Source organism: Nycticebus coucang, chromosome 17 (genome assembly GCF_027406575.1).
Source record: "Nycticebus coucang isolate mNycCou1 chromosome 17, mNycCou1.pri, whole genome shotgun sequence".
Classification (NCBI taxonomy): domain Eukaryota; kingdom Metazoa; phylum Chordata; class Mammalia; order Primates; family Lorisidae; genus Nycticebus; species Nycticebus coucang.
This window is the reverse complement of record NC_069796.1, coordinates 2,117,143-2,143,578: the sequence shown is the minus strand read 5'-3', so window position 1 is coordinate 2,143,578 and position 26,436 is coordinate 2,117,143. Positions and strand designations below refer to the sequence as shown.

At 39.6% G+C, this 26,436-nt stretch overlaps 1 protein-coding gene across 1 annotated transcript in view; it reads right to left on the bottom strand.

The window, feature by feature from the left end:
- Positions 1-3,814: 3,814 nt before the first annotated feature.
- FAM174A (family with sequence similarity 174 member A) overlaps positions 3,815-26,436 on the bottom strand; it is a 36,745-nt gene continuing 14,123 nt past the window's right edge. Inside the window, exons 2-3 of the mRNA XM_053567215.1 lie at positions 17,116-17,250; positions 3,815-6,743 (exon numbers count right to left, since the gene is read on the bottom strand). Coding sequence (XP_053423190.1) covers positions 6,740-6,743; positions 17,116-17,250 — 139 coding nt within the window. The 3' untranslated portion in view covers positions 3,815-6,739. The remainder of the gene's footprint in view (positions 6,744-17,115; positions 17,251-26,436) is intronic.

Here is a 26,436-nt window from a genome sequence, read left to right as displayed (position 1 = left end):
TGAGGAGGAGAGTGAGGAGGAGAGTGAAGAGGAGAGTGAGGAGGAGAGTGAGGAGAGTGAGGAGGAGAGTGAGGAGGAGAGTGAAGAGGAGAGTGAGGAGGAGAGTGAGGAGAGTGAGGAGGAGAGTGAGGAGGAGAGTGAAGAGGAGAGTGAGGAGGAGAGTGAGGAGAGTGAGGAGGAGAGTGAGGAGGAGAGTGAAGAGGAGAGTGAGGAGGAGAGTGAGGAGAGTGAGGAGGAGAGTGAGGAGGAGAGTGAGGTTAAGAGAAGAGTGAGGAGAGAGAGGAGGAGAGAAGGAATAGAGTGAGGAGGAGAGAGAGTAGAGTGTGGAGAGTGAGGAGAAGAGTGAGGAGGAGAGTGAGGTGAGGAGAAGAGTGAGGAGAGAGAGGATGAGAGTGAAGAGGAGAGCGAGAAAGAGAGTGAAGAGGAGATCAAGGAGGAGAGTGAAGAGGAGAGTGAGGAGGAGAGTGAGGAGAGTGAGAAAGAGAGTGAGGAGGAGAGTGAGGAGGAGAGTGAAGAGGAGAGTGAGGAGGAGAGTGAAGAGGAGAGTGAGGAGGAGAGTGAGGAGGAGAGTGAGGAGAGTGAGGAGGAGAGTGAGGAGGAGAGTGAAGAGGAGAGTGAGGAGGAGAGTGAGGAGAGTGAGGAGGAGAGTGAGGAGGAGTGTGAGGAGGAGAGTGAGGAGAGTGAGGAGGAGAGTGAGGAGGAGAGTGAGGAGGAGAGTGAGGAGGAGAGTGAGGTTAAGAGAAGAGTGAGGAGAGAGAGGAGGAGAGAAAGGAGAGTGAGGAGGAGAGTGGAGAGTGAGGATGAGAGTGAGGAGGAGAGTGAGGTGAGGAGAGAGAGGAGGAGAGAGAGGAATAGAGTGAGGAGGAGAGAGAGTAGAGTGAGGAGAGTGAGGAGGAGAGTGAGGTGAGGAGAAGAGTGAGGAGAGAGAGGAATAGAGTGAGGAGGAGAGAGAGTAGAGTGAGGAGAGTGAGGAGGAGGTAGAGGAGAGTGAGGAGGAGGGTGAGGAGGAGAGTGAGGAGGAATGTGAAAGTAGAAAAACCTGCTAAGAAAAGAAGAGCAGGAAAAGCTGACGAAGAGGATATTGCCGGAGAAGCTGGTGAAGTTAGGGATTGTTTTTATAAGTTGTTTCATAGATTATATTTTGGAAAAGGCTGTTTTAGATGGCAATGAAATTTACCCCTTAGTGAAATATAAATCATTAAATAGTTGCATGCAAATAGAGCGACTTTTCCCCGTGCAATTAATTTTACGGAATTCCAATATTTTGTAGTATAATGCCACCAACCTGTGTTAAAATACATAATAAGAGGGGCGCGGTGCAGCCTTCTGAGGCTCTTCTCAAGATGTTGGGAAGAGTGTTCCCTACTCCATAGAAGGGCTTCTCCTTGTATTCGCTCTTTAAAAACCCTGGAAACCAATTATTTTCCTTCTGGTCTTTGTACCAGTAATTAGTACAGTCTCTGTACCAGCAAAGAGCTTTTCCCTCTCTCTTGACTGGAAGTCACGGCACACTTGTGACAAATCTGTGCCGATTCATATCATACATGTGAGACCAGATTGACAATACGACCTGATTTCCCTACATTTTGTTTACTTGAGCCTCAATTTCCATGTCTTCTGAAATCAACTCTTCCTTTTGATTGCATATACGTGTATAAAGATCCTTATCCTCTCTATGGAAACAAACTGAAATATTCATGAACAAAAATGAATTTCCTTAGCTTATATTTAATAGGCCATTTGGTTACCTTCTAGCTGTTTGATTTCAGGGAAATTCTTCGATGTTTCTGAGCTTTAATATCCTTGTTTGCAAAATGGGGATAATAGTCCCCCCCCCACAAAGAAGTTATTGTGAGCCTTGAATGAATTAAAAAATCTAAAGCATTGAACACATTAGTATTACTCTAAACTGTTAATTCTATGTGGAAAATGGTAGACTATGGAGAAAGGAAATTTTTCAGATAATATTGGAAACGATGATGGAGGCAGATTCAGCAGACACGTGATTTTCCTTCAGACTGGCCGAGGGTCTCCACCTGGGAGAATGCTCGTGCAGCTTTGTAACTGGTACAAAGCTAACTGTAACTGTCAGGCCACTGCTTGTGATGACACAACAGGAGTCCTTCAGTGCAGGCCCAGCACATGCACCAGGCCAGGAGCCCCCCTGTTCCTGCAGAGTCACCTTGCTCCCCATCACTTCTGTGAAGGGTCCCTTTGCTACTGCTAATTGTGGTTTGGCTTTCTGGTCCTCAGATATAACTTTATAGCATGTTTTCATAAAAAAGCTAAAGGTAATTACAGCTGAACAGATATCCAGGGCAGGTGCTTTTGTTAGAAATAACGTCTGGTGCCTGGGGGGACAACTAAATTAGAAGCTGTGAGCAGCAGAGCCTGGAGGACGTGAGAAATAAACTTGATGAATCCACCCTGTCTATCAAAGTCTATTTAAATTTACAGAGTTAAAAAATTACACCGTGAGGTATTTTAAGTGATTCGCGTATTTTGAAAATGGAATATTGAAATGTTAGAAAAGACAAACCAGGTAAGGGATGCTTATTTTTGAAGCTTAGGTAGCCCCATTCCAAGAAAAAAATAATTATCAGAAGAAACGTTCCAGAGTTTGTCTTTCGGAAAGATTATACCTATCGACTTTACTGTAGATCTTAGGATTTGTTAAATCCTTAGCTCTGAGTATAGTGCATTGCAGATCTGACAACCCAAGGACAGCTAATCAAAGGGCACATGTCTGTTGCTTGGAAACAGGTAACCGCAGACCTCCTGGGCCTCTTTGGCTACAGCAGCACTGGTCTGCCTGTGGGTCAGCCGAGTTGTCCAGGAGAAACTACATCCATGACAAGTATCCTCAGGACTGGGTAAAAAATACTTAGAAAATTAGTCTGAATATTCAGTTGAAAGGTTCAAAAATACATTTCTTTATGAGGCCGGCTGAGAAGAATAATCTATCCTGTTGCAAAAGCAAACAGATTACGCTCTATTTTGGGAAGGGAGGTTGGACCCTGCATAGATAGCAATAGATTCCCTGAGAAAAATAGGTCAAACAAAAGAGTTAGAGAGTCTAGAGTGTAAAGATTGTCATCTTTCCTGCTTTGTAGATAAAGAATCAGAAAAAACAATCAGCCTAACTTGAACTCTAAGTCAAGAACTGTCTTTAGAGAAAAGAGTGAGCAGAGGAGGAGCATGTGCTTCCATTCCTTTTTAGGTAATAACAATAGCTGTGGGCCCGGGTTGTCCCTGAAAGGACCCTGGCAGATTAGGAGACGTAGCTGTCAAAGACCTTTAGCTTACTTTGATCCAAAAAGCCTATTTGAGGAAAAACTACCTGAGTAATTTCAAGTAATTCCTGGTGACATGGGAGGGCACCAAGGTCCCTGTATAGTAATAACAGAGACAGGTGCAAACACAGAAACCTGCACTGTAATCTGATGTAGAAACAGAGCCAGGACCTGACTGCAGACACTGTCCGTGGATCAGTAACAAGACGTTTCCGTGGGAGACGCAGCATCACCGTGCCCTGACCAGCCAGACATGGACGTCCGAGGCGGCACCACCTACCATCTCTCTCCACCTTTCCCTCCAGATTTATGACAGGTTATTGGCATGGACAGGCAAAATATGTTGGAAACTATGCGTTTAAAATGTCAAATTCCTGATGCAAGCAATTAATAGTGTGAATGAAAAGAAATAACATCGATCTTAGTAAATCAAACATAAATCTGAGGATAATTTTTACTTGATTCTTAAGTCAAAGAATATAAAAGTCTATATGAAAAACATCCTTGAAACTGGCGGGGTCGCCAGAGGGGCAGTTCCTGAAATCAACACCCCACCTGCCCAGGTTGACGGCTCGTTTCACTGCGTTCATCCCTTCATTCATGTTTCTTCTAAGTTCTTTTTTAACATTGCAACAAAAGAGAAACACACCCTCTCTTTCCTTTATTGTTTCACTAAATAGAAGTGATCAGAGAACAAAAGAACACCCAATAAAAATAAGATAAAAATGATTAAACTATATTGAACAATATAGTTTGAATGCAATTCAAACTAAGGTACCAAAGAAACACATTTATAACAGAGGGGAGGAGAGGAGAGAGGGCAGGTGATGAAGGGTAATCGATTAAATCCTGGCAAGGCAAACAAGCCTCAAAGCCACCCAGAAGCCAGCCAGGTGCAGGTGGAGCATCCTGCGCAGGGGTTTGCTCTCCCAGCACTAGCACTTACCTAATAATTAAGCGGTGCTGGGCAGAAAGAAGCTATTTGACTTTCTAGTCCCACAGAGAGGATGGTCGGAAACCTCCAGTTCAGATATAGAAGACCATCTATAAGTCACTTCACTATTTATCCTTTTTCCCCATTTATTTTCTTCCTGAGACGTAAATTCAATTATAATGGCCCCGCTGATCTCTAATACCTAGGTTATGTTATTACCAATAAAACAGCTAAAAAGAAGTACAAAATGAAAAAAGGAAAACAGTAACATGTTTTCAAAACATCTAAGATACCACTGCTTATTTAAAATGTACACGCAGATTTTTAGGTGACAATCCCAGCCCTTTTCATCAGCATGCTTGTTATGCATCTAACAAGCTTAATAGTTTTGTTTGAATTTATACATGTATTTTCTAAAAGCACTTTCATTAAAGTATGATAATTATAACAGTAAATTTGCAGTGCAGGAATGATTATATAAAAGTAATAAAATAATCATATAATTTTTTACCAAACATGGCAGAATTTCTATATCCAGTCCAAGGCTATACAGTCATCTGAGAAATTGTATCTTTCTGATAAAGCTGCCACCATAGTCAAAACACTTTAATAGCACCCCATTTAAAAGCAAGTTGAAGACCTTTTATAAAAATGATCATCACTTTAAATTGCCTTAATTATTAGAATTCTTATCCTTTGGTAGATTTGATTCTTATTTCCAATTAGCTTGAAAACAAAAGCCACCATATAAATGACAAGTTATTAAATGATTATTACTATTTCCAAGATACTATATGATTTTCCCACATCATAAAATTGAGCTTTCGAGTTAAATTCAATCCACATATGTGTTTTACATTAACACCGTTTTAAAATAGGGAAATTTCCTTTAAGAAATCTGGAGTCTTGGCTTCTTTTGGAAATTAAAACCTAAGGTTCAATAACACCAGAGAGGTTCTTTTCCTTTCTTTTCTTTTCTTTTGTGGTAACAGAAGAGGATGGTTCGAAGAGAATGATTCTCTTCTGCTTTAGTCCCTGCTTACACATTTTACACACACTCACACACACACACTGACATCATGGTGACTTGTCCCCTGTGGAAAGCCAGTTAACATTCATGGAAAAATAAAGCTGGCATTTTTGATGGCCAAACACTCCAGTTTACTGCCTTGTAAGAGGATTATCTCTCCTTGCCTTGTTAAACTATGAGCAGTTTGTTTTGGCCAATAAAATGTAGGTGAAATTGAAATATAACACCTTCAATCCAAAGCTGATGAGCCAGCATCCAGTTCATCCCATCTGCCCGTCTCGCCATGAGATAAAATGCAGGAGAGGCTTCTCCATCAGTCTCCGTCCTGGAGAATGCAAGAAGCAGGGTCACAATCCCTACGAACGCTGTAACCACGGAGCATAAGAGAGAAGTGAACCCTGGTGCCGTCCACTCTGAGAACCATCTGCTACCTCACTGTGACTTACTGTCCTGACAGACACACACACTGAATGAGCTCCCTGGGCCCCGTAAGCAACTGAATTTCCAATTAGCTTGAAACTAATTTCAACTAACAATAGGCTTTTCCTGTAAGTTCTCCTCTGACTTCAGTAATGTGAAGAATTGAACTCAGGAGGTTAAGTAATTTTTTGGAGAGAAGGGAGTTGGTTTCTGCACACAGGTCTGACTCCAAAGATGGTGCATTTATTTTAATTTCTCACTCTCCCACACCCTAACATGATTGAGGCTTTGAAACATGCCTTTATGGTTACTTCTATCTCACTATACTATAAAGAAAGAAAATGGCTTTAAAATTCACAGATTTTATGAAATAGCTAATCAAAGTAGATTTCTTACTGTACATGGAAGTTGCTAAAATATAATGATCCTTTTATGATAGATCTTTCTAGAAATCATATATTAATATATAATTGTATAGTCATTACGTCTATTTTATAAACACATTTTCTGTACCATGTTAAAAGAATTTTAAACCATTTATTGTTTCACATACAATAATATTAATATTTAAAAAGCCCAACACAAAATAATAAATTTGGTTTCTTTTCCCCACAAAAATGGGAAATACATTTCAGTAAAGAAAACTTTTAATTATTTTTACACACCAGTTGTTTGTTGGGATTTTCACTTCTTTAAAATATGACAACAGCAAAAAAAAAAAAATTAACATGAACTGATTAGTACATAAAACACTTTACAATCATGTGGTAAGCAAGAAACCAAACTGATCCAAAAACACCCTGTTTCAAAGCAATTTTCAAACAGGGAAGCTATTACAGTACAGTTTATCCCCAACAACTCTGAGCTCATTAGTAGAGCACTTCTATACATACAAAGATATAACAAAATGATACAATTATTGCAACAACAAATTAAAGGTTGTCATAATGTAAGTAACTTAAATACCCTCCCCCCTTTACACAGTGGCTTTTTATTTCTTAAACATAGAAACTCTGCTCTCCAGTATAGAAAGATGAAGTCTTCTCTTCGAAAGGCACATTCTTATCTGAAAGAAAAAAAAATACCATATAAGTTCTCGTTTGGAAAAATTTAAACACATTTTTAAATATTCAGAAAGATTTGGAGAAGCAAGAAGAATATAATCAAAGTAATTTAATAGAATTATAATAAAAGTCACCAATAAAATAAATGATTATTTTATCTATATTTTTTCAGAAAATGTCTTTTGAATTATAATTCAAACTTTCCAATGGGATTTTATATATAACTACAGTGATTAAAGACTCTCATATTCGTGACAAAATTATTACCTCATTTAACATTCATAAAGGACTTTGGTTGATTGAATTATACAACACAGTTGACCTTTGAATGACATGGGTTTGAACAGTATGAAGTCCACTAGACTTTTATCAATAAATATATTATAAAAGTTTGTAGAGATTTGCACAACTTTGAGACAACTTACAGATAAACCTTATACCTTAGAAATATAAAAAAATAAGAAAAAGTGAAGTTTGCTGTGAATGCATAAAATATATGCAAGTATTAACCAGTTTTACCATTTACTTCCATAAAATATATGAATATATTACACAAAGTTAAAATTCATCAAAACTTACACAAACACTCTGCAGACCATACGCGGGACCACTCAGTCAAGAGACACGTAAGCAACGGGACACTGAATGCAGCATTAAATCTCAACCACACAAATTAACTGCAGGACCCACTGTGCTGCTGAGCAGGTCTGTAGTGACCTCCTACTGCTGCTGGGGGAGCTCAAGTGCGAGTATTTGGTTAAAAAGCACACGACGTTAATCATCTCCATGGGCAATTTGTTGCTCTGGTAAACTGGTATCCTGGTAACAGTGATCTCTGTGGTCCTTGAGTAGATTTCCTTGTGTTTAATACAACACCCCAAACCCTGAGTCACACACGAGACTCATAGGCGGAGTCAGTCACTAGTGACGCTGAGAGCTCCCAGGGGGCAGGGAAGTCAGGACGTTACAAGAAAGCGCAGAATTGCCTGGTGCGTACACACTGAGGCCTGTCGCTACAGCTGCCTGCCACTTCAAGATAAATGGATTTAGCATAAGGTCTACTGTAAAAACAGAAAAGAAAATTTGTGAGACTGTCACTGCCACTACGCCAGCAGGTGCAGGAACCTTGTGCTTTTTACAATTTAACTTCTCATCTCATATTGAAAATGCAGCCTGTGTGACTGCAGGATTGCTCCAAGAAAGGCAGACCACAGAGACCAGTGGTTCTCACCCTTCCCAATGCCGCGGCCCTTTAATACGGTTCCCATGGGTCGCAACCCCCGGGCAGAGACTCTGATACAAGCCAAGGAAAAGCAAAGGCATTACATGACAACTTAAAGCAAAAAAAAAAGAAGCGAAGAACCTAAAGCTAGAGAATTTAATGCCAGCTAAGGATGGTTAAATAACTTTAGAAAGAGGTTTAGCTTAAAGTCAAGAAAAGAGGTGAAAGAGTTACTGCTGACCAAGAGGGCAGAGAGCTCCCAGAAACAAAATCACTGAACAGAAACCGCAGCTGCCTGAACAGGTATTTAATACAGATAAAGTCCACCTCTCTGGGGAAAATGACACAAAAGACATTTATCATTAAGGAAGAGAAGCAGGCACAAGGATTTAAGGCGTCAACAGGCACCTTTACTGTTTTGTGCAAATACAGTCGGGTTCATGATGAGGACTGCTCTTATTTATAAAGCTGCCAACACCTGAGTTTTGAGAACACCTGTCAGGCGCTATCAGCTTTCTAGTAAGCGCAGTAGCAGCAACAGCGCTCTAACTCAGTGACTGTCAACCCAGCTGCTGGACACAGTCTTAAAGATCATTAATTAAATTATTTTCGGAAGAAGTTCATAGCACAGTAAGTATATTCTTTCTTACTCTTTTTTGGATCATCATAATTTAAGTGTGCCACAGAAGTTTAACTGTAGGTTTGAGTGTACTGTGAGATTAAAAATGTTGAAAAACACTGGTCTAACTGATCCTGTTTCTAAGTCTTAAGAAGGAAGACTCCTTAAAGCCTGAGGCCTGAAAGTGTTCTTTATAGAACAGTAAATGCTTTGGACATTTATGATAGAAAAACAAAAATTGTCCTTACAGAAAGCAAAGTTTTCAATAAACACATACAGTGGGGCAAATTTGCCTGTTTTTCCTCTTACTATCTAGTTTATGGTAATATAAAGTTATATTTTCATCACACACGTTTTTATAGATCTTAATTCTATTTACACAAGTTGTTTTTCTGTAAGTTAATCCAAATTTTGGTTTCCAAGAAACTTCTGCTAACAACTACAACCATCAAAAACATACAGTCAAACCAAAAAATAGCCAAAGGTGTGCAGATTTTACAAAATTAATAAATCTTTTATAATCATCAGTAACATTCAGAAGTTCATTAGAAATTATATCTGAGAATGAGCAGTGCTGTTTTTCTCTATTTTATCTTCAGTGAGCAATCTATAAAATGTCTCAAATGATTAGTATAAGCTAATGAAATTCTAATATATTTTTACTTGGGGAGTAAATTTAAGCTTTTAAAAAATAGATTGAAGATTATTATAAAACAATAACAATATAATGTAGAATTTATTTACATAACACTTGTCTTTTTAATGCTTGAAACTCATGGTCATTTTAACAAAATCAATCTGTAAAATCAAAATTGCAGTTTCATATATTAGTGGAAAAACACAAAATGACTGAAACCTAATCTAAACTCTATCAATAAGCTGCCTTTAGAACTTGGATGACCGGTGAGTCCCTGAAGGCCGTCTAGCACACTGCACCACAGAAAGCTTTCTGGTGCAGAAGGACTCAGCCCGTGCAGTGTCCTCATGGATGGCTTCAGAGAGCTATTTTGAGCCTTGTAATTAACCTCAAAACGTGTGAATAAGCAGAACTACCTGTTAGAACATCAACATTTTCTTGAACCTCTTTACTATTTTTCATTTTGTCCAACACCTACTATGCGCTGTATGAAGTGACCCTTCTCCAGTTCCTCCTTGGCGTGACTAAACCACAGACCAAATTTAATATCGGAGAAGACATGCTTTATCACATGCTTCCTAGGACATATTTTTAACCCATGAAGAATCAAACACATCATCTTCCGTCCTTAAACATGGCCTTATCAGCATTCTGACTTACACAATGACGGAGTTGTCCACTTAGTCACCATTCCAGTGGGAGCAGGGAGACCATCTCTGACCACTGCCGCTGTCTTGAGAATTGCTGAGTACTACTATCTTGTCAAGCTCAATTCTTCCCACTCCTGGTCTCTGCCCCCGCTCTGACACCTATCACCTAACAAGTGAAACAGCCTCAATCTTTGGACCTTAGTTTTTTCAAAATTCTTACCTCTCACAACATCACCAGCATCATCTTCTAGAACGCAAATATGAAAGTATCACTCCTTCACTGAGAAGCATTTAACAATCTGTGAGCATTTTCACAACTGATTAAGTCCAAATCCTTAGTATTTTTTTTACTTTTCTGATTTAGCCTCAGCTCTGACAGATCTCTTGACCCCACAATATGTCCTGCACCCCAGAAGCTCAGGGTGTGCATACACCCCTGCACAGGGCTGTCCCATGGCTCGTGCTCCCAGCTCTGACAGATCTTTCCTGACCCCACCATGTTTCCTGCACCCCAGAAGCTCATGGCATGCACACACTCCTGCACAGGGCTGTCCTGCAGCTCATGCTCCCACTCTGACTTATCTCCTGACCCACCATGTGTCCTGCACCCCAGAAGCTCATGGTGTGCACACACCCCTGCACAGGGCTGTCCTGCGGCTCATGCTCACAGAACTTACCTGCAACACTCTCCCCTTTCATAAGCTCTTATTTGACCATCTTACATCATGTTCCTCAAATAACTGCAATTCAAATATCACTTCCTTGGGGAAATCTCCTATGCTAATATTTCTAACTCACTCACATGTTGTCAAAAACCCTACAGCAGTCTGAAAAAATTATGGAGCATCAATATGGCATGAGAAAGACAGTTAAGAGTCCCACTGCCTAGAGCAGTGCCACCAAGTCATGGAAGGCAGGCTGGCCCTGGTGACAACCAGGAGTACACAGTGTGGTCTACATGGGTCTGCTGACAGGAGTACACAGTGTGGTCTACATGGGTCTGCTGACAGGAGTACTCAGTATGGTCTTCATGGGTCTGCTGACAGGAGTACACAGTAAGGTCTACATGGGTCTGCTGACAGGAGTACACAGTGTGGTCTACATGGGTCTGCTGACAGGAGTACACAGTGTGGTCTACATGGGTCTGCTGACAGGAGTACACAGTGTGGTCTACATGGGTCTGCTGACAGGAGTACACAGTGTGGTCTACATGGGTCTGCTGACAGGAGTACACAGTGTGGTCTACATGGGTCTGCTGACAGGAGTACACAGTGTGGTCTACATGGGTCTGCTGACAGGAGTACACAGTGTGGTCTACATGGGTCTGCTGACAGGAGTACACAGTGTGGTCTACATGGGTCTGCTGACAGGAGTACACAGTGTGGTCTACATGGGTCTGCTGACAGGAGTACACAGTAAGGTCTACTGCTTGGTTGTGCTAATAGAAGCATACAGAATCATCTGTGTGGGGTGCTAATAGGAGGCTATTTTGGCAAAAGTGTCATAGAGAAATACTGAGGTCCCCAAAGCAAGCAGGACAGGCCATGCTTCGACTGTAGCAGAAAATACAGCACTGCAGCTGTGCCCTCCCCTAGGCACAGTAGTGCGTTCCACAGTTCATAAGACACTTTTCATATTTAACATCTCTGTACTTTGATGCACCTTGAGATTGACAGCATCTTCTAGTAGCTGTCAGAGTGACAGTTCTTACATAGTTGCCAGTGTCACCCACTAGTGGAGGTCTTCGTACTATTGTCACCTCAACCCAATTATATGCATAGTCAGTTTCATAAAAATGAATTTAATGATGTTTGGAACATATTAAAAAAGATATCATGAATCACCACTAAAGAACTTCTGTGGTATATGTAGAAAGACGTGAAAGAGAAGAGCAAGTTTATAATTTCATGTCATTGAAGCAAACACTTACCACTAAACAACGGCATCAATTTCAAATATTCTTATCAAGAAATAAACATGTCTGTGGAAATCAGAACACATCCCAGATAAACAAAATTCTGCTGGCTTCTGTTCTGAGAAACTATTACATACCAATCAATGCAACGCCAAGCAGAAGAACTTTCCAAATTCTCTAGAAGGGAACCATGTTATAAAAGTACTGAGAGGCAAGTGTTCATGATTCTTGCAAAATTTAAAAATACTACATTAAAAAAGAAAATAATGACTAATTCCCACATAAATTGGATTTAATTTTGACCGAAGTACATTATTTGAACATTAATTTTTAATTCAATGTGTTAATATGTTGCCTAGGATATTGCATCCTCATTTATAAGTGAAATATGTTCATAATTTCCCTTTATAATAAAATTTTTTCCAATTTTAATACCATCTGTATCCAGATGAAGTTGAATCATTTTGAAGTATTTCTTCTTTTTCTATTGTCTATAAGATTTGGCATGATCTGTTTTTTGAAATTGTATTTTATTTTCATTTATAAATATTAGTTGTCTATTTTGTCAGACTTTGGAAAAAAAAAAAGAAGTTACCTGATGACTCCATACTGAACCTCAGACACCAAGCATTCTATGATAGATATACTCCTATCTGACAATGTGAATGTGACTTTTTTCCATCATCACATCATCATTATTGCTCAATATTTCGTTGCAGCAATAATCTGATTTCTTTTCCGAATGTACTTATGTTCCTTCGTTCTTTATGAGGTATATGTTTTTAGTCCTTATCTTAAACTTTGTTATTATTATTAAATGTTAAGCCTTTTTAATTTTGTGAAGGCAAAAAGTGGAAACAGAATAAACACGTTTATGTAGAAAGAAAATTAAAAAATATATATTACATTATTTCATGATGAAATTACTAGTTTTTTTTTTTTCTTTCTTAGTGGTCTACTTAAAATTAATTGTGTCTTGGGCTGAATAAATAATGGTGTATGTCTCGATAGAGCTTAGAACACAGATCAAGTTGAGGGCAAAAAGAAGTAGATTTTTTACTAATAAAATTTAAATCCTGAAATGACAAAACTTGAACTGGAAATAAATGAACTGAAAGTGGAGAGCTCAGGTTTTTCGCCATTGGAATGTAAGATATAGAATGATAATGTGGTCACATTCTCAGCCAGCCACACCCTGTGGAAGTGACATGTGCGACCAGCACGCACACATCCGTCTCTAACGTGGCCCCACCTGCGACCAGCACGCACACATCCATCTCTAACGTGTCCCCACCTGTGACCAGCACGCACACATCCATCTCTAACTTGGGCCCACCTGTGACCAGCACGCACACATCTGTCTCTAACGTGGCCCCACCTGCGACCAGCACGCACACATCCATCTCTAACATGTCCCCACCTGTGACCAACACGCACACATCCATCTCTAACGTGGCCCCACCTGTGACCAGCACGCACACACCCATCTCTAACATGTCCCCACCTGTGACCAGCATGCACACATCCATCTCTAACGTGGGCCCACCTGTGACGCACGCACACATCCGTCTCTAACGTTTTCCCACCTGTGACCAGCACGCACACATCCGTCTCTAACGTGGCCCCACCTGCGACCAAGGAGACAGGAAGTTATTTATTCTGATAATAAGTTAAACCCAACAATTCAGCAATTAAGTGTTTCAGGCATTAGAATTGCACTATTTTCAAATCGATACCTGAGTAAGACCTTAGTGAGGCTTTCTGAACGACAAATCTACTATCTAGTTCTGATACACTGATGTTAACACCAAAAACATATTTTATGACCACGTAACACACTGAGCACAAAATGTAATGAAGACTTACAATATTAAATTTAATGAAGCAGAATAGAAGTAGATGAAAAAAATTAAGGGTTTTAAAATTACATACTTGGCAGAAATTACTGGACAGTCTTGAAGTTGCAGAAGTACTGGCTTTTAGAAGCTGCTGCCAAGAGATTGCCAAAATGTCCTCTAGTTTACATAATTATTAAATAATACTTTTAAAATAATTGTAAAATAATTTTAGTGTTTAATAAAAATCACATAGCACGAAGGTATTATTTCCGTTTGTCATTTTGCTCTGTGAGGCACTGTTCTAAACTGGAGTTTCTGAGACTGGGTCTAAACATTTGTGTCCAACATTTTTCATGAAGGAAAATTAAGAAATTTCCTTCGGCGTATGCTGCTCCTGATTACTCATCAGTCTGTCTGTCTGAGAGAGCTGAAGATTCTACCCAGTAGTAAAAAAACTGATCTGTTTTTCAGTTTTGTAGTTCCTTTGTACAAAATGATTTAGTAACTAGGCACAATATTACCTCCAATCAACAAAATTAGAATAGCGTTACCACATTCAAGAAAAGTTGTATTAATCAGGTAGCTTAAACTATTATTGCCCCATCCCTACAGATTGTCCCTATTTGTATTAACCTCACAGTTTAAAATATTAGATGGAGCAGTAATGGTGGTTAACTGCCCAATACCCATTCTGCCTCGGATAATTCCGTGCTAATCACCACACTTCCATTTTCCTTCTGGGCTTTGTTCAGGAATGATCACATAACCTAATCCTGACCAATGATGTAAAACAAATAAAAATAAAAATAAAAGAACTTGGTTGGAGGGCTTTTGGGGGAGCTTTTCTCATTCTCAAGAAAGAGACACAGGAGAGCTATTGCCAAGTCCACTGAAAGAGACCCTCTCCTTGGAATTGGGAACTGCAGGACCACAGCCTAAGGATGCAGCCAATGCCACAAAGTCACAGAACCCCAGGAGTCACAGGCAGCAGCACCAGCCCCGGGTACTGAGCCTGGAGCCACCCTGTTACAGGACATAACACATTTCCTCTAGGAAATCTATATTATTCCATATATTGGCATTTTCAGATGGTTTAATCTAATATAAAGAATATGGAAAAAATTACCCCACATCCTAATGACCAACAACAATCTATTAATAGTCTAATGTATTTAAAGCCACATTGAAAACATCCTTCTCTTTTGTTAACTACAAAAAGCTAGTTTTATAAAACTGTAAGCAAGGAAATTCACTTACCTCTCTGGAAATGACTTATTTCCTGTTATTTTGTGGATATAATTTGGAAAATGAAGAGGAACTAATTTTATAAAAACAATGAAGACAGCGCTGGTGAGGGATCCCCCACCAGAGAGGTTTAAAAGTTACACGGCAGACTGATTACAGCGGACTCTGCCCTGCAATTGAAAGGCAGACAGAACGTGAAGCTCTGTGCCTTACTTGAGAGGTTTCACTTGGAAAAACTAGGAGTGGTGGTGGAGAAGACAGCAGGAACCGAATTTAGAATCATTCTCTGTATAGGTGTAAATCAAACTAATGTTAAACAAACAGAATGAGATTGTAGCAGAAGAGAAGCCTCAGACTTGAACTGAGACTGAGTTGTCTTAGCTTTCAAAGGTGAGCACTAGGACCTACTGTGGTGACGGCCCTGGTGGTGGCACCGGCCGGGGCACCTGACCGGGCTGCAGGGCAGCAGGTGCTCACTGATGAGACCGGCCACTGCCCCACTGCAGACCTGTCGTCCCACTCTGACCCACCAGAGACCATCATTCCCCTCTGTGAAAGCACAGCCATGTTCACTGGGACAGTCATCCTGCCCTGGCTTTTAGTTATCTGTGTATTATCTGCCCTCGTGGAATGTAGGTTCTTTGTTAATTTTAAACAATAAGAGTCAAATTTGGGTGAAGAATTATAAGACAGAAGTGAGTACAGATAGAAGTAAAGCCAAATGATTTAATGTTTAAAAAGTTTAAGTATCTGACATGCGAATTAAGTAATTTCAAATAGTTACCTCAGGAGTGAAAGCTGGACCAAATCATCGTTTAAAATTAACATTTAAAGTTTGGAGATTTGTGGGACTGTAAATTTTCTCTTCTCTGAGAATCCAAGTCAACAGTGTATTAGGCTCATGCACATATTAGCTCATTAATAAAAGAAAAATTATTGGCTTACAGATGACTGTCTGAACCATGTACTTCCTAGGGTGTTTTAATCAAGTTCTAATCTGACTTAAATGCTGTTTTATTTGGAAAAAACTTCCCTATCTTTAGTTAGACAGGTTAATATGCTTTCCTCAAGCAAAGGTCTACCTTTGCTTATTTATTAAATCATTTTTGGGTTTGAGTGTATTTATGACATTATTTATTTATTAAATCATTTTTGGGTTTGAGTGTATTTATGATATTATTTTAAAGTATTTCTATAAAGCTTTTAATAATTGTAAAAACATTGATCAGGAACCTCAGGCAGTCATCAAAGGAATTATCCTTTCAGTGATAAAGCTGAACTGCACCAGTTCCGTATCTCCTGACACTCTGCCGGGAACTCGAAGTCACTTGGCTTGTCAGGGTGTGGCTGACAGAACCAGCTCAGCAATGCACAGCACATGCACCCACAGTCACCAGAGGCCGTGTTGCAAAAACGGTTGTGAAACCTACACTGTCCATTCTGAAGCAATCTTGGCAACAGAAAGTGAAGGTGTTTATAACAGTGACCGCAACAGCAAAAGAACGCCATGCTTCTCTGCACTCTGTGGATCCTGTATAGAAGGCATGGTTTTCAGATTCAGTGGAACCCAAAGAAAAGCGTTAAGCAAGATAAGGAGGAAGACTAAAATGGAAAAAAGTTAGAAGATAAAAGAAAGCATTAGAATAACTAGTACATGTAAAAGGAAATGTTTCTTCTGAATATTTTTATTATGTCAAACACAACTAAATATGCAGCTTTTGTTAGTAAACAGCACTTCTGAGCATCCCTAATATCCTTTAGTATATAAGTAATATATATCAAATACATATAATTGAATATATGATACACACACGGTCAAAGTTCACAAACTCATCCTAGAAAAAGTACTCCAAACCTCACTGCTGAGTATCCCTACGGTCACCTTCAAAGTCCTCTCCTTGGCCGTCCGGTGACCATGGTGGTATTCTGTTTACTAAACCAATCTCAATCTCTCTCTCTCTCTCTCTCACACACACACACACAGTTAATACACGTTACAAGGATGAGTAAGTTTAAATATAAAGCTCCCTAAAACAGATTACAACAGACTTCTTGCTGAGATAGACCCTGCTGTTCACCTCTTCAGCACAGTAACGGGAAAGGAGCTCTCTGGGGGTGGAGGGGGCACGGAGACCTTCATGAAAACAGCTCAGCAGCTCTATTGGAATGGAAATTGCCCAGGAAAAGTCTGCCTCATGTCTTCATTGCTTGGCAAGGACTTGTTCCTGATTCATGAGGTTAAGCTGACCTTCGAGGGTGACTGGCGTCAAACAGCGTGTTGTCATTGTCCTCGTCGTCCTGCTCTAAAGGAGTCAGCTCCATGTTCTCTATGTTAGTGTCCAAAACTCCGTATCTCCTCGTCTTCCGGTTTCTTCTTCTCATCCTATGAAACAAAAGAAATGAATAAAAATTATTTTAATGTGGTATACGAGATCCTAACTTTATATTTATTTGTATATTAAAAACAAATTATCACTGTTTCATACGTAAGGTATTCAATATCAAAAGGCTTGTATTTCAGAAATGCAGCCCATCTGTTGCCCAGGATTACTTCTAATTCATGGACAAAACCCGCTCCTGACCATGGGCGCTGTCAGTTTCTCCCTCTGAGCTGTCCCGGCTCCCTTAGTCAGCTGATGGTGCTGGCAGATTTCAAGCCTTAGTGCAGGTACATTTTACTAAACACTTCTACTCCGCTCTGCCCCGTGCTGCTAAGGAACTGCACGGGTGCACATGTTCAAACTCTACTGGAGCTCACACCCCCAGCTGCGCATTGTAATCACCTGGGTACTTTAAAAACCTCACACTCGAGTCATAATTACATCACAGTGCACAGGGGTAGGAACTAAGCATCAGAATTTTGTTACAAAGCTCTACATGGGGTTTCTGTGCGCTGAAAACCACTATTTTAGCTCAGTGGTTCCAGAAGTGTGGTTCTCTAAATCAGCAGGATCACAAGAAACTAAGAACTTAAAAGAATTTAGAATCCTCACGGCCAGCCCAGACAGAGTGAATAACAAACTCAGAACATGGGGCCCAGAAGTCTGTGTCTTCCGATGCAGACTAAAGTTCAAGAACTACAGCCCTAAAGGAATTGAAAAGATTTTAGACGGATGTATGACAGAAACTGATGACTTAGAGGCCCACTCTGTGTCTCTCTCTCTCATTTACCTTGTGCTCCGTGCTTGTATATACCTTACGTGGCCATTTATTCACCTGTCTCCTCCACCAAGTGCCAAGAGGGCAGCAGTCAGGACTATTTTATACACCACTGTGACTAGTTATTCACTTTGGAATACAGTGTCTATCAGTGAAGACATCCTTAAATATTTGCTTAGGGTCTGAGTGATTTCAAGTTCAGGGATCCCAAACCATGACCCTCATTCAATATTGGCCTAAATTACCTCAAGTCAACAACCTCTACTCCAAACATGGGAAAACGTGTTTCACAAAACTATCTATCAGAGTTAAAAAACAAAATAGAAGATACTTCAGCAAATAATCACGAATAAAATTGAGTTTACTTAAATTCTGACTCACTTTGACATAATGAATGTGACAAATACTAAAGTAATAACACCTTTGGTGAGAGAGTAAATAAACCTTTTTAGACACAGCAGAGGATCCCTTGGAGACAAAGTGCTGAACACACACGTCCTAAATACACACATCCAATAAATACAGGAGTCTGACTGAGCACCGGGCACCCCACTAGTTTCTGGGTGTGAAGGGCCTGATTTCAGTGTAAACTTAGCAAAGTTCTATTACACACAGATGAAATTCAAGACAGTTTCCACCAATCACTGCCTACAGACCCAGCTATACACCCGTCCAAAGGTAATGGGACAGGAAACAGAGTTAAGCAGTTTTAAAGTTACAAAGGTAACCAGAGAGTTAATATATATTAAAGCCACCAAAAATGGGGCTGTCTGAAGTATAAGCTCATCTTGTTTTATGGTGAGAAATTAAATTAACAGGTACACGTCTGTGTGCGGTTGTGGGGTGCACACACCAGGTCAACCCCAAGTCTGAACTTTTTCTATAAAGAATTAGACAGTATTTTAGGCCCTGGGGCCAAATATGGTCTGTCTCCTATTCATCTTAACTTTGTTTCATTTTGTTTACAAATCTTTAAAAAAGTATACATACATATATATTTAAAAAATAAAATGTTTTCTTAGATTGTATGGCTTAAAAAACATGTCAGCAAATGGGATTCAGCCTGTGGACCATGGTTGCTCCACGTCTGATTTAGACTTACAAAAATAATTGAAGAAAAACTAATGACATAAATGAATAAAAGTATTGTAATAGAAAGTGGACATATAACAGCAAACATAGAGATGTTAGTTTACTGTTGGTGCTTTTGAACCACATTATCTGATAATATTTGGATGTATTCCTTTGGTTTAAAAAAGGGTGTAAGAGTGAGGGAAGCCAGTTGGCTGTATAAGTTAAGGATCTGGAGAGTTATAAATTCTCCAATTCCGTTTGCCAGTCTTTTGCTAAATTTCCTAAACTATATGGCTTCCCCAACATTCTGTCTTTTTTAGTCAATGAATAATTTAATGTCATGTGAAATTATTTTTGGAAATATATTAGATTATCCCAGGTCATATATATCAAATAGTCAACACATTACAACCCGCCCCTGTCAGCCACAGTACGATATGCTGACAAGTCTTAAAATAAGAAGTGATATGAACGCAAAGTTTAAGGATTTAAAAAGTTATCTCATAAGAGCCGCTTCTCCACTCTCAAAGTCTTCACCACACCTTGAATGAGTTCCTAATCTTTCCATAAGTGGCCAAATTCATTTGTCTACTAACACTATTTCCCCAAGCTGTATAGAGTGTAAATATTAGACTACATTGCTTTGGGCATTTCGTTTTAACTCTAACTTTACTGTCCTTTAATTCAATCTTGTATGTAAATGCTATCTTCCAAACATGAATCTAAGCTCTTTAATAATAAGAATCTATTTCATATACAGAGACAGAAAATTTTTAGGAACCAAATAAATGGGCAATGCAGTTCAATTTAAATGAATTTATTATTTTAATGTATGTACATATTTAAACTAGAACAAATCATAAATAAAACTATATATTGTTAAATAGAATGCAAACTTGAAATGCAATCCCTTCTAAAAATGTTTTTCAACAGTCCAGAGATTCAGGCTCGATGAATACTTAGCCATGACAGTCATGTGGCCATAAAAAATACAAATATACTGTTATTATACATGGCAAAATTTCTCAAGTTTAAGCAATTATAAAGTTTTAAAATAATTAAGCTGATTCAATAAAATATACACTGAAAATACCAACAAACATTAAGTGTAAAATACAACACACATAAAAATATACTGAAATTTTAAGTAAGGGACTACTTTTATCTTTTACTGAGAAGGGTATATATATTTTTTTAAATGAGGGCAGGAGGGAGGCAAGATGGCTGACTGAAGCCAGCTTTTGGCAGAGGCTCCCATCCAGAGGGAGAAATAATGGCCAGAAATAACCCAATAAAGCAGAAGATTGGGAGCTGAGCTGAGAGAGAGGATCAATAGGTTCGCATCACCCCTGCTGCAACAAGCTGGGACCCCAAGTAAACAAATTTCAGGTACAAAATCCAAAACAAAGAGGATAGGAATCCTTCCCCTCCCCTCCAAGGGGAGGGACAAGGAGAGGGACTTGAGGTGAGTAGAGAACAGAGCACCTTTTGTTTCACCAAAGGGGAGTAAACGACTGAAGGCCCAGACTCCCTCCACTGAGAGATACGGCTGCAAGCCCAGGCAGTCTCTTGCCTGAGCCAAAAGTTGATCTAATATTCTTCCTAAACTCCCAATCTACCCCTCACCCTTCTCCTGTCAGTCTGGAGGACTACCCCCTGTGAAATCCAGAGTGTTTGGCAGATTTTTGCTAGGGCAGGACACCTCATGAGCTCTGGGACATTTGCGCTAAAACTATAACTTTAACAGAGGCGGGAGTCACAAGGGGAGAGAGACTTGCCCATGTTTGAAAGAGCATAGCCCAGGTCCTGTGCTACTGACCACTGTGGACCGCAGTCCACCGGCTCCCCTGCTTGGCAGCCCACAGTCGGTGGCTTAGCTACCCGCTGGGCTCCTGTGACTGATGGCCATGGCAGCAAATCTTGCCTAGCTCCCGTGACCCATGCGGCCCATGGCCAAAAACTCTGCCCTCCGGCTCCCCACCCAGCCCCTACAACCCACGGCCTATGCTTATGACTCCACCCTTCGGCTTCCCAACTGGCTTCTGAGACCCAAGGCCAACGGCCGGTGACTCCTGCCCAGCTCCTGTGACCCCTGACGCCCAAGGCCAGCAACTCTGCCCTCTGGCATTCCGCCCGGCTCCTGCGGCCCGAGGCCGGGGTCAGTGGCTCTGCCCTCTGGTTCCCTGACCAGTTCCTGTGACTCTAGCAGCTGGTGGCAATGCCCTCCAGCACATAGCAGTATCCCCAGACCAGCAGCACCAGCCCTGACAGTGGTGGCAGCTCCATGGTCCCTCCCACTGGGTTCCGATTGAGCTGCCAGTGGACCCCCACTGCCTAGATGCTGAATGCCTTTTGCACTCTCCTGGTGTTTGTGTTCACCAGGACAATTGGTATGGAACTCTTGACCTAAGCCAATCACCCAGGGACGCACCAAAGTTGTACCCTGGTTGTGTTGTTGTGGGAGTGTAGAATTCTCCCCTTCCAGTTATCGCCTAGGGGGTGGGGGGGTGTCTTAGTTGCTTATATATTTCCACAGCTGAGATTTCAGCCCAAAGCCACTGATTCACTAGGATTGGGCAGAGACTAGCTGACTACCGGTCAGCACCATCTAGCCCCACCACACCAAGCAGGTGTCCAGAGTTTCAGGCAGTAGTTCAGAATGGGACCTTTGTAAAGCTCTAAGGGAAAAGCTGCAATCATCAGTCCCAGTTCTTTGGTAAAGAGCTGGTTAATTACAATGCCAGGAGCCCTTGATTCAATTTCACCTTGCCAGTTTCTCTAGCCAAATGGTGAAAAATAATCATGGGGTTGAATCGGCAGAAAAACTCTGGCAACATGAATAATCAGAGTAGATCAACTCCCCTAAGGAATGACAAAGGAGACACACCCGAAGATCCCATTCATAAACAAATGGCTGAGATGTCAGAAATAGAATTCAGAATTTGGATTGCAAATAAGATTAACAGAATGGAGGTAAAGATGGAACTAGAAATTCAAGGAGCAATTCAAAAGTTGTCTGCAGAATTCAATGAATTCAAAGACAAAATCACCAAAGATTTTGACACATTGAGGCAAGAACTAGCAGCCCTCAAAGATCTGAGAAATACAGAAGAAGCCCTCAGTAACAGAATGGAGCAGGCAGAAGAAAGGACCTCTGACATTGAAGACAAAACTTTGAATGCTCCCAAATGCTCAAAGACGAAGAGAAGTGGAGAGAAAAAATGGATCATTTCTAGAGAGAACTGTGGGACCAACTCCAAAAGAGCAAACCTTCATCTAATAGGAATCCCTGAAGGAGAAGAGGATGGTCCAAAAGGCACAGATACTCTACTCCAAGAGATAATAGAAGAGAACTTCCCAAACAAGGTAAGAGATACTGAAATTCAGATGGCAGACAGTTAATATGAAGGAGAAAATCCTGCAAGCAGCCAGACGTCAGAAAATCATAACCTACAAGGGGAAGAATATTAGAATGACTGCAGATCTTTCTGCTGAAACTTTTGAAGCCAGAAGAGGATGGTCATCGACCTTCAATCTCCTAAATCAAAACAACTTTCAGCCCAGGATGCTGTATCTAGCTAAACTGAGCTTCATTTATGATGGAGAAGTTAAATACTTTAATGACATGTACATGTTGAAGAAATTTGCCATAACCAAACCAGCTCTTCTGGATATTCTCAGACCCATCCTCCATAATGACCAGCACAATGCTCTACCACCAAAGTAGACTCACTCTGAAGTTCTTGACCAAAACCCAATTTCCACAGTGGTGAAAAGATTCAAAATGTCCACTGGACTTTTGAAAAACTTGACACCCAAAACACTCTCAATACTCTCAATTAATGTGAACGGCTTAAACTGTCCTCTTAAGAGGCACAGGTTGGCTGACTGGATATAAAAACTCAGCCAGATATCTGCTGCATACAAGAATCTCATCTTACCTTAAAGGATAAATATAGACTCAGGGTAAAGGGATGGGCATGTGTAATCCAGACAAATGGAAGTCATAAAAAAGCAGGGGTGGCAATTTTATTTGCAGATACACTAGTCTTTAAACCAAACAAAAGTAAGGAAAGACAAGGATGGTCACTTCGTATTTGTTAAGGGATACACTCAACATAATGAGATGTCAATTTTAATATTTATGCACCCAACCAGAATGCTCCTCAATTGATAAGGGAGACCCTAACAGACATGAGCAATTTAGTATCTTCCAGCACCACAATAGTTGGACATTTTAACACCCTTTTGGCAGTGTAGGATAGATCTTCCAATAAAAAAACTAAGCAAAGAAATTTTTGACCTACGCTTCATCATACAACAATTGAATTTAATAGACATCTACAGAACTTTTCATCCTAACAAAACTTAATAGACATTCTTCACATCAGCCCCATGGAACATGTTCCAAAACTGACCACATCTTAGGTCACAAGTCTAACCTCAGCAAATTTAAAAGTATAGAAATTATTTCTTATATTTTCTTGGATCATCATGCAATAAAAGTTGAACTCACCAATAATAGGCATCTGCATACTTATATAAGACATGCTAAATAACCTGATGCTGAATGATAGCTGGGTCATAGATGAGATTAAGAAGAAAATTGCCAAATTTTTGAAACAAAACAATAATGAAAACATGAGTTATCGGAACATGTACCTACTGCAAAGATACAGGCCTAAGAAGGAAATTTATAGTGTTACAAGCCTTCCTCAAGAGAACGGAAAGAGAGGAAGTCAACTTAATGGGACATCTTAAGCAACTGGAAAAGGAAGAACATTCAAACCCCAAACCCAGCAGAAGAAAATAAATAACTAAAATTAGAGAATTAAATGAAATTGAAAACAAAAGAATTATTCAAAAGATCAATGAATCAAAAAGTTGGTTTTTTGAAAAATTCAACAAAATTGATAAACCTGTGGCCAACCTAACCAAAAATAGAAAATTAAAGTCCATAGTATCATCAATCAGAAATGACAAAGGTGAAATAACAAGACACCTCAGAAATTCAAAAAATCCTTAATGGATACTACAAAAAACTTTATTCTAGGAATTATGAAAATCTGAACAAAATTGACCAATACTTGGAAGCATGCCAACTTCCTAGACTTAATCAAAAAGAAATGGAAATGCTGAACAGACCTATATCAAGTACTGAAATAAAATCAACTATACGAAATCTCCCAAAAAACAAGAGTCCAGGACTAGATCGCTTCACATCAGAATTCTACCAAACCTTTAAAGAGGAACTAGTACATATTACTTAACCTTTTCCAAAACATTGAAAAAGAAGGAATACTTCCCAACACATTCTATGAAGCAAATATCACCCTGATCCCCCAACCAGGAAAAGACCCAACAAGAAAAGAAAACTATAGAACAGTATCTTTAATGAACATAGATGCAAAAATATTCAGTAAGATCCTAATTGAATCCAGCAACCAATCAAACAAATTACACACCATGACTAAGTGGGTTTTATCCCAGGGTCTCAAGATTGGTTCAATATACACAATTCTATAAATATAATACATCACATAAACAAACTAAAAAACAAAGACCGTAAGATTCTCTCAATAGATGCAGGAAAAAAAAAAAGCTTTTGACAATATCCAGCATCCTTTCATGATCAGAACACTTAAGAAAAATAGGTGGTATAGCAGGGACTTTTCTTAAACTGATAGAGGACATCTACAGCAAACCCACAGCCAACATCATATTGAATGGAATAAAATTGAAAACATTTCCACTCAAATCAGGAACCAGGCAAGGTTGCCCATTGTCTCCACTGCTATTCAACATTGTAATGGAAGTCTTAGCCATCACAATCAGGCAAGAGAAGGCAATCAACGGTATACAAATAGGGTTAGAGGAGATGAAACTTTCACTCTCTGCAGATGATATGATTTTATACCTAGAAAACCCAAGGGACTCAACCACAAAACTTTTAGAAGTGATCAAGGAATACAGTAGCATCTCAGGATACAAAATCAATACTCGCAAATCAGTAGCTTTTATATATAACAATAATAGTCAAGTTGAAAAAAGTAAAGGACTCTATTCCCTTACAGTTGTGCCAAAGAAGATGAAATATTTGGAAATTTACCTAACAAAGGATGTGAAAGATCTCTATAAAGAGAATTATGAAACTCTGAGAAAAGAAATAGCTGAAGATGTTAACAAATGGAAAATCATACCATGCTCATGGCTAGGAAGAATCAACATTGTTAAAATGTCCATATTATCCAAAGCAATTTACAAATTTAATGCAATCCCTATCAAAGCATCACCGTCATACTTTAAAGATCTGGAAAAAATAGTACTTCGTTTTATATGGAACCAGAAAAAAACCTCGAATAGCCAAGACATTACTCAGAAATAAAAACAAATCAGGAGGAATCATACTACCAGACCTCAGTCTATACTATAAATCTATAGTGATCAAAACAGCATGGCATTGGCACAAAAATAGAGAGGTAGATGTATGGAACAGAATTGAGAAACAGATACTTATCATCATTTGATGTTTGATAACCCTATCAAAAATATAAATTGGGGGAAAGATTCCCTATTTAACAAATGATGCTGGAAGAATTGGCTGGTGACTTGTAGAAGACTGAAACTGGACCCACACCTTTCACCATTAACAAAAATTGACTCTCACTGGATAAAAGATTTAAACTTAAGACATGAAACTATAAAGATTCTTGGAGAGAGTTCAGGAGAAACACTTGAATAAATTGGCCTGGGAGAATACTTTATGAGGAGAACCACCCCCCCACTCCCACCCCCACCCCCCCAGGCAATAGAAGCAACACCAAAAATACATTACTGGGATCTGATCAAACTAAAAACCTTCTGCACAGCCAAGAGCACAGTAAGTAAAGCAAGCAGACAGCCCTCAGAATGGGAGACGATATTTGAAGGTTATGCTTCTCACAAAGGTTTGATAACCAGAATCCACAGAGAACTTGATTTTATTAATAAGAAAAGAACAAGTAATCCCATTTCATTGTTGGCAAGGGACTTGAACAGAAGCTTCTCAGAAGATGATAGGTGTGTGGCCAACAGACACATGAAAAAATGCTCATCATCTTTAATCATCAGAGAAATGCAAATCAAAACCACTTTGAGATATCATCTAACTCCTGTAAGAGTGGCTCACATAACAAAATCCCACAACTACAGATGTTGGTGTGGATGTGAAAAAGGGAACACTTCTGCACTGCTGGTGGGAGTGCAAGTTAATACATTTGGAAAGAAGTATGGAGAATACTCAGTGATCTAAAAAAAGACCTGTCATTTGATCCTGCAATTCCTCTACTAGGTGTAT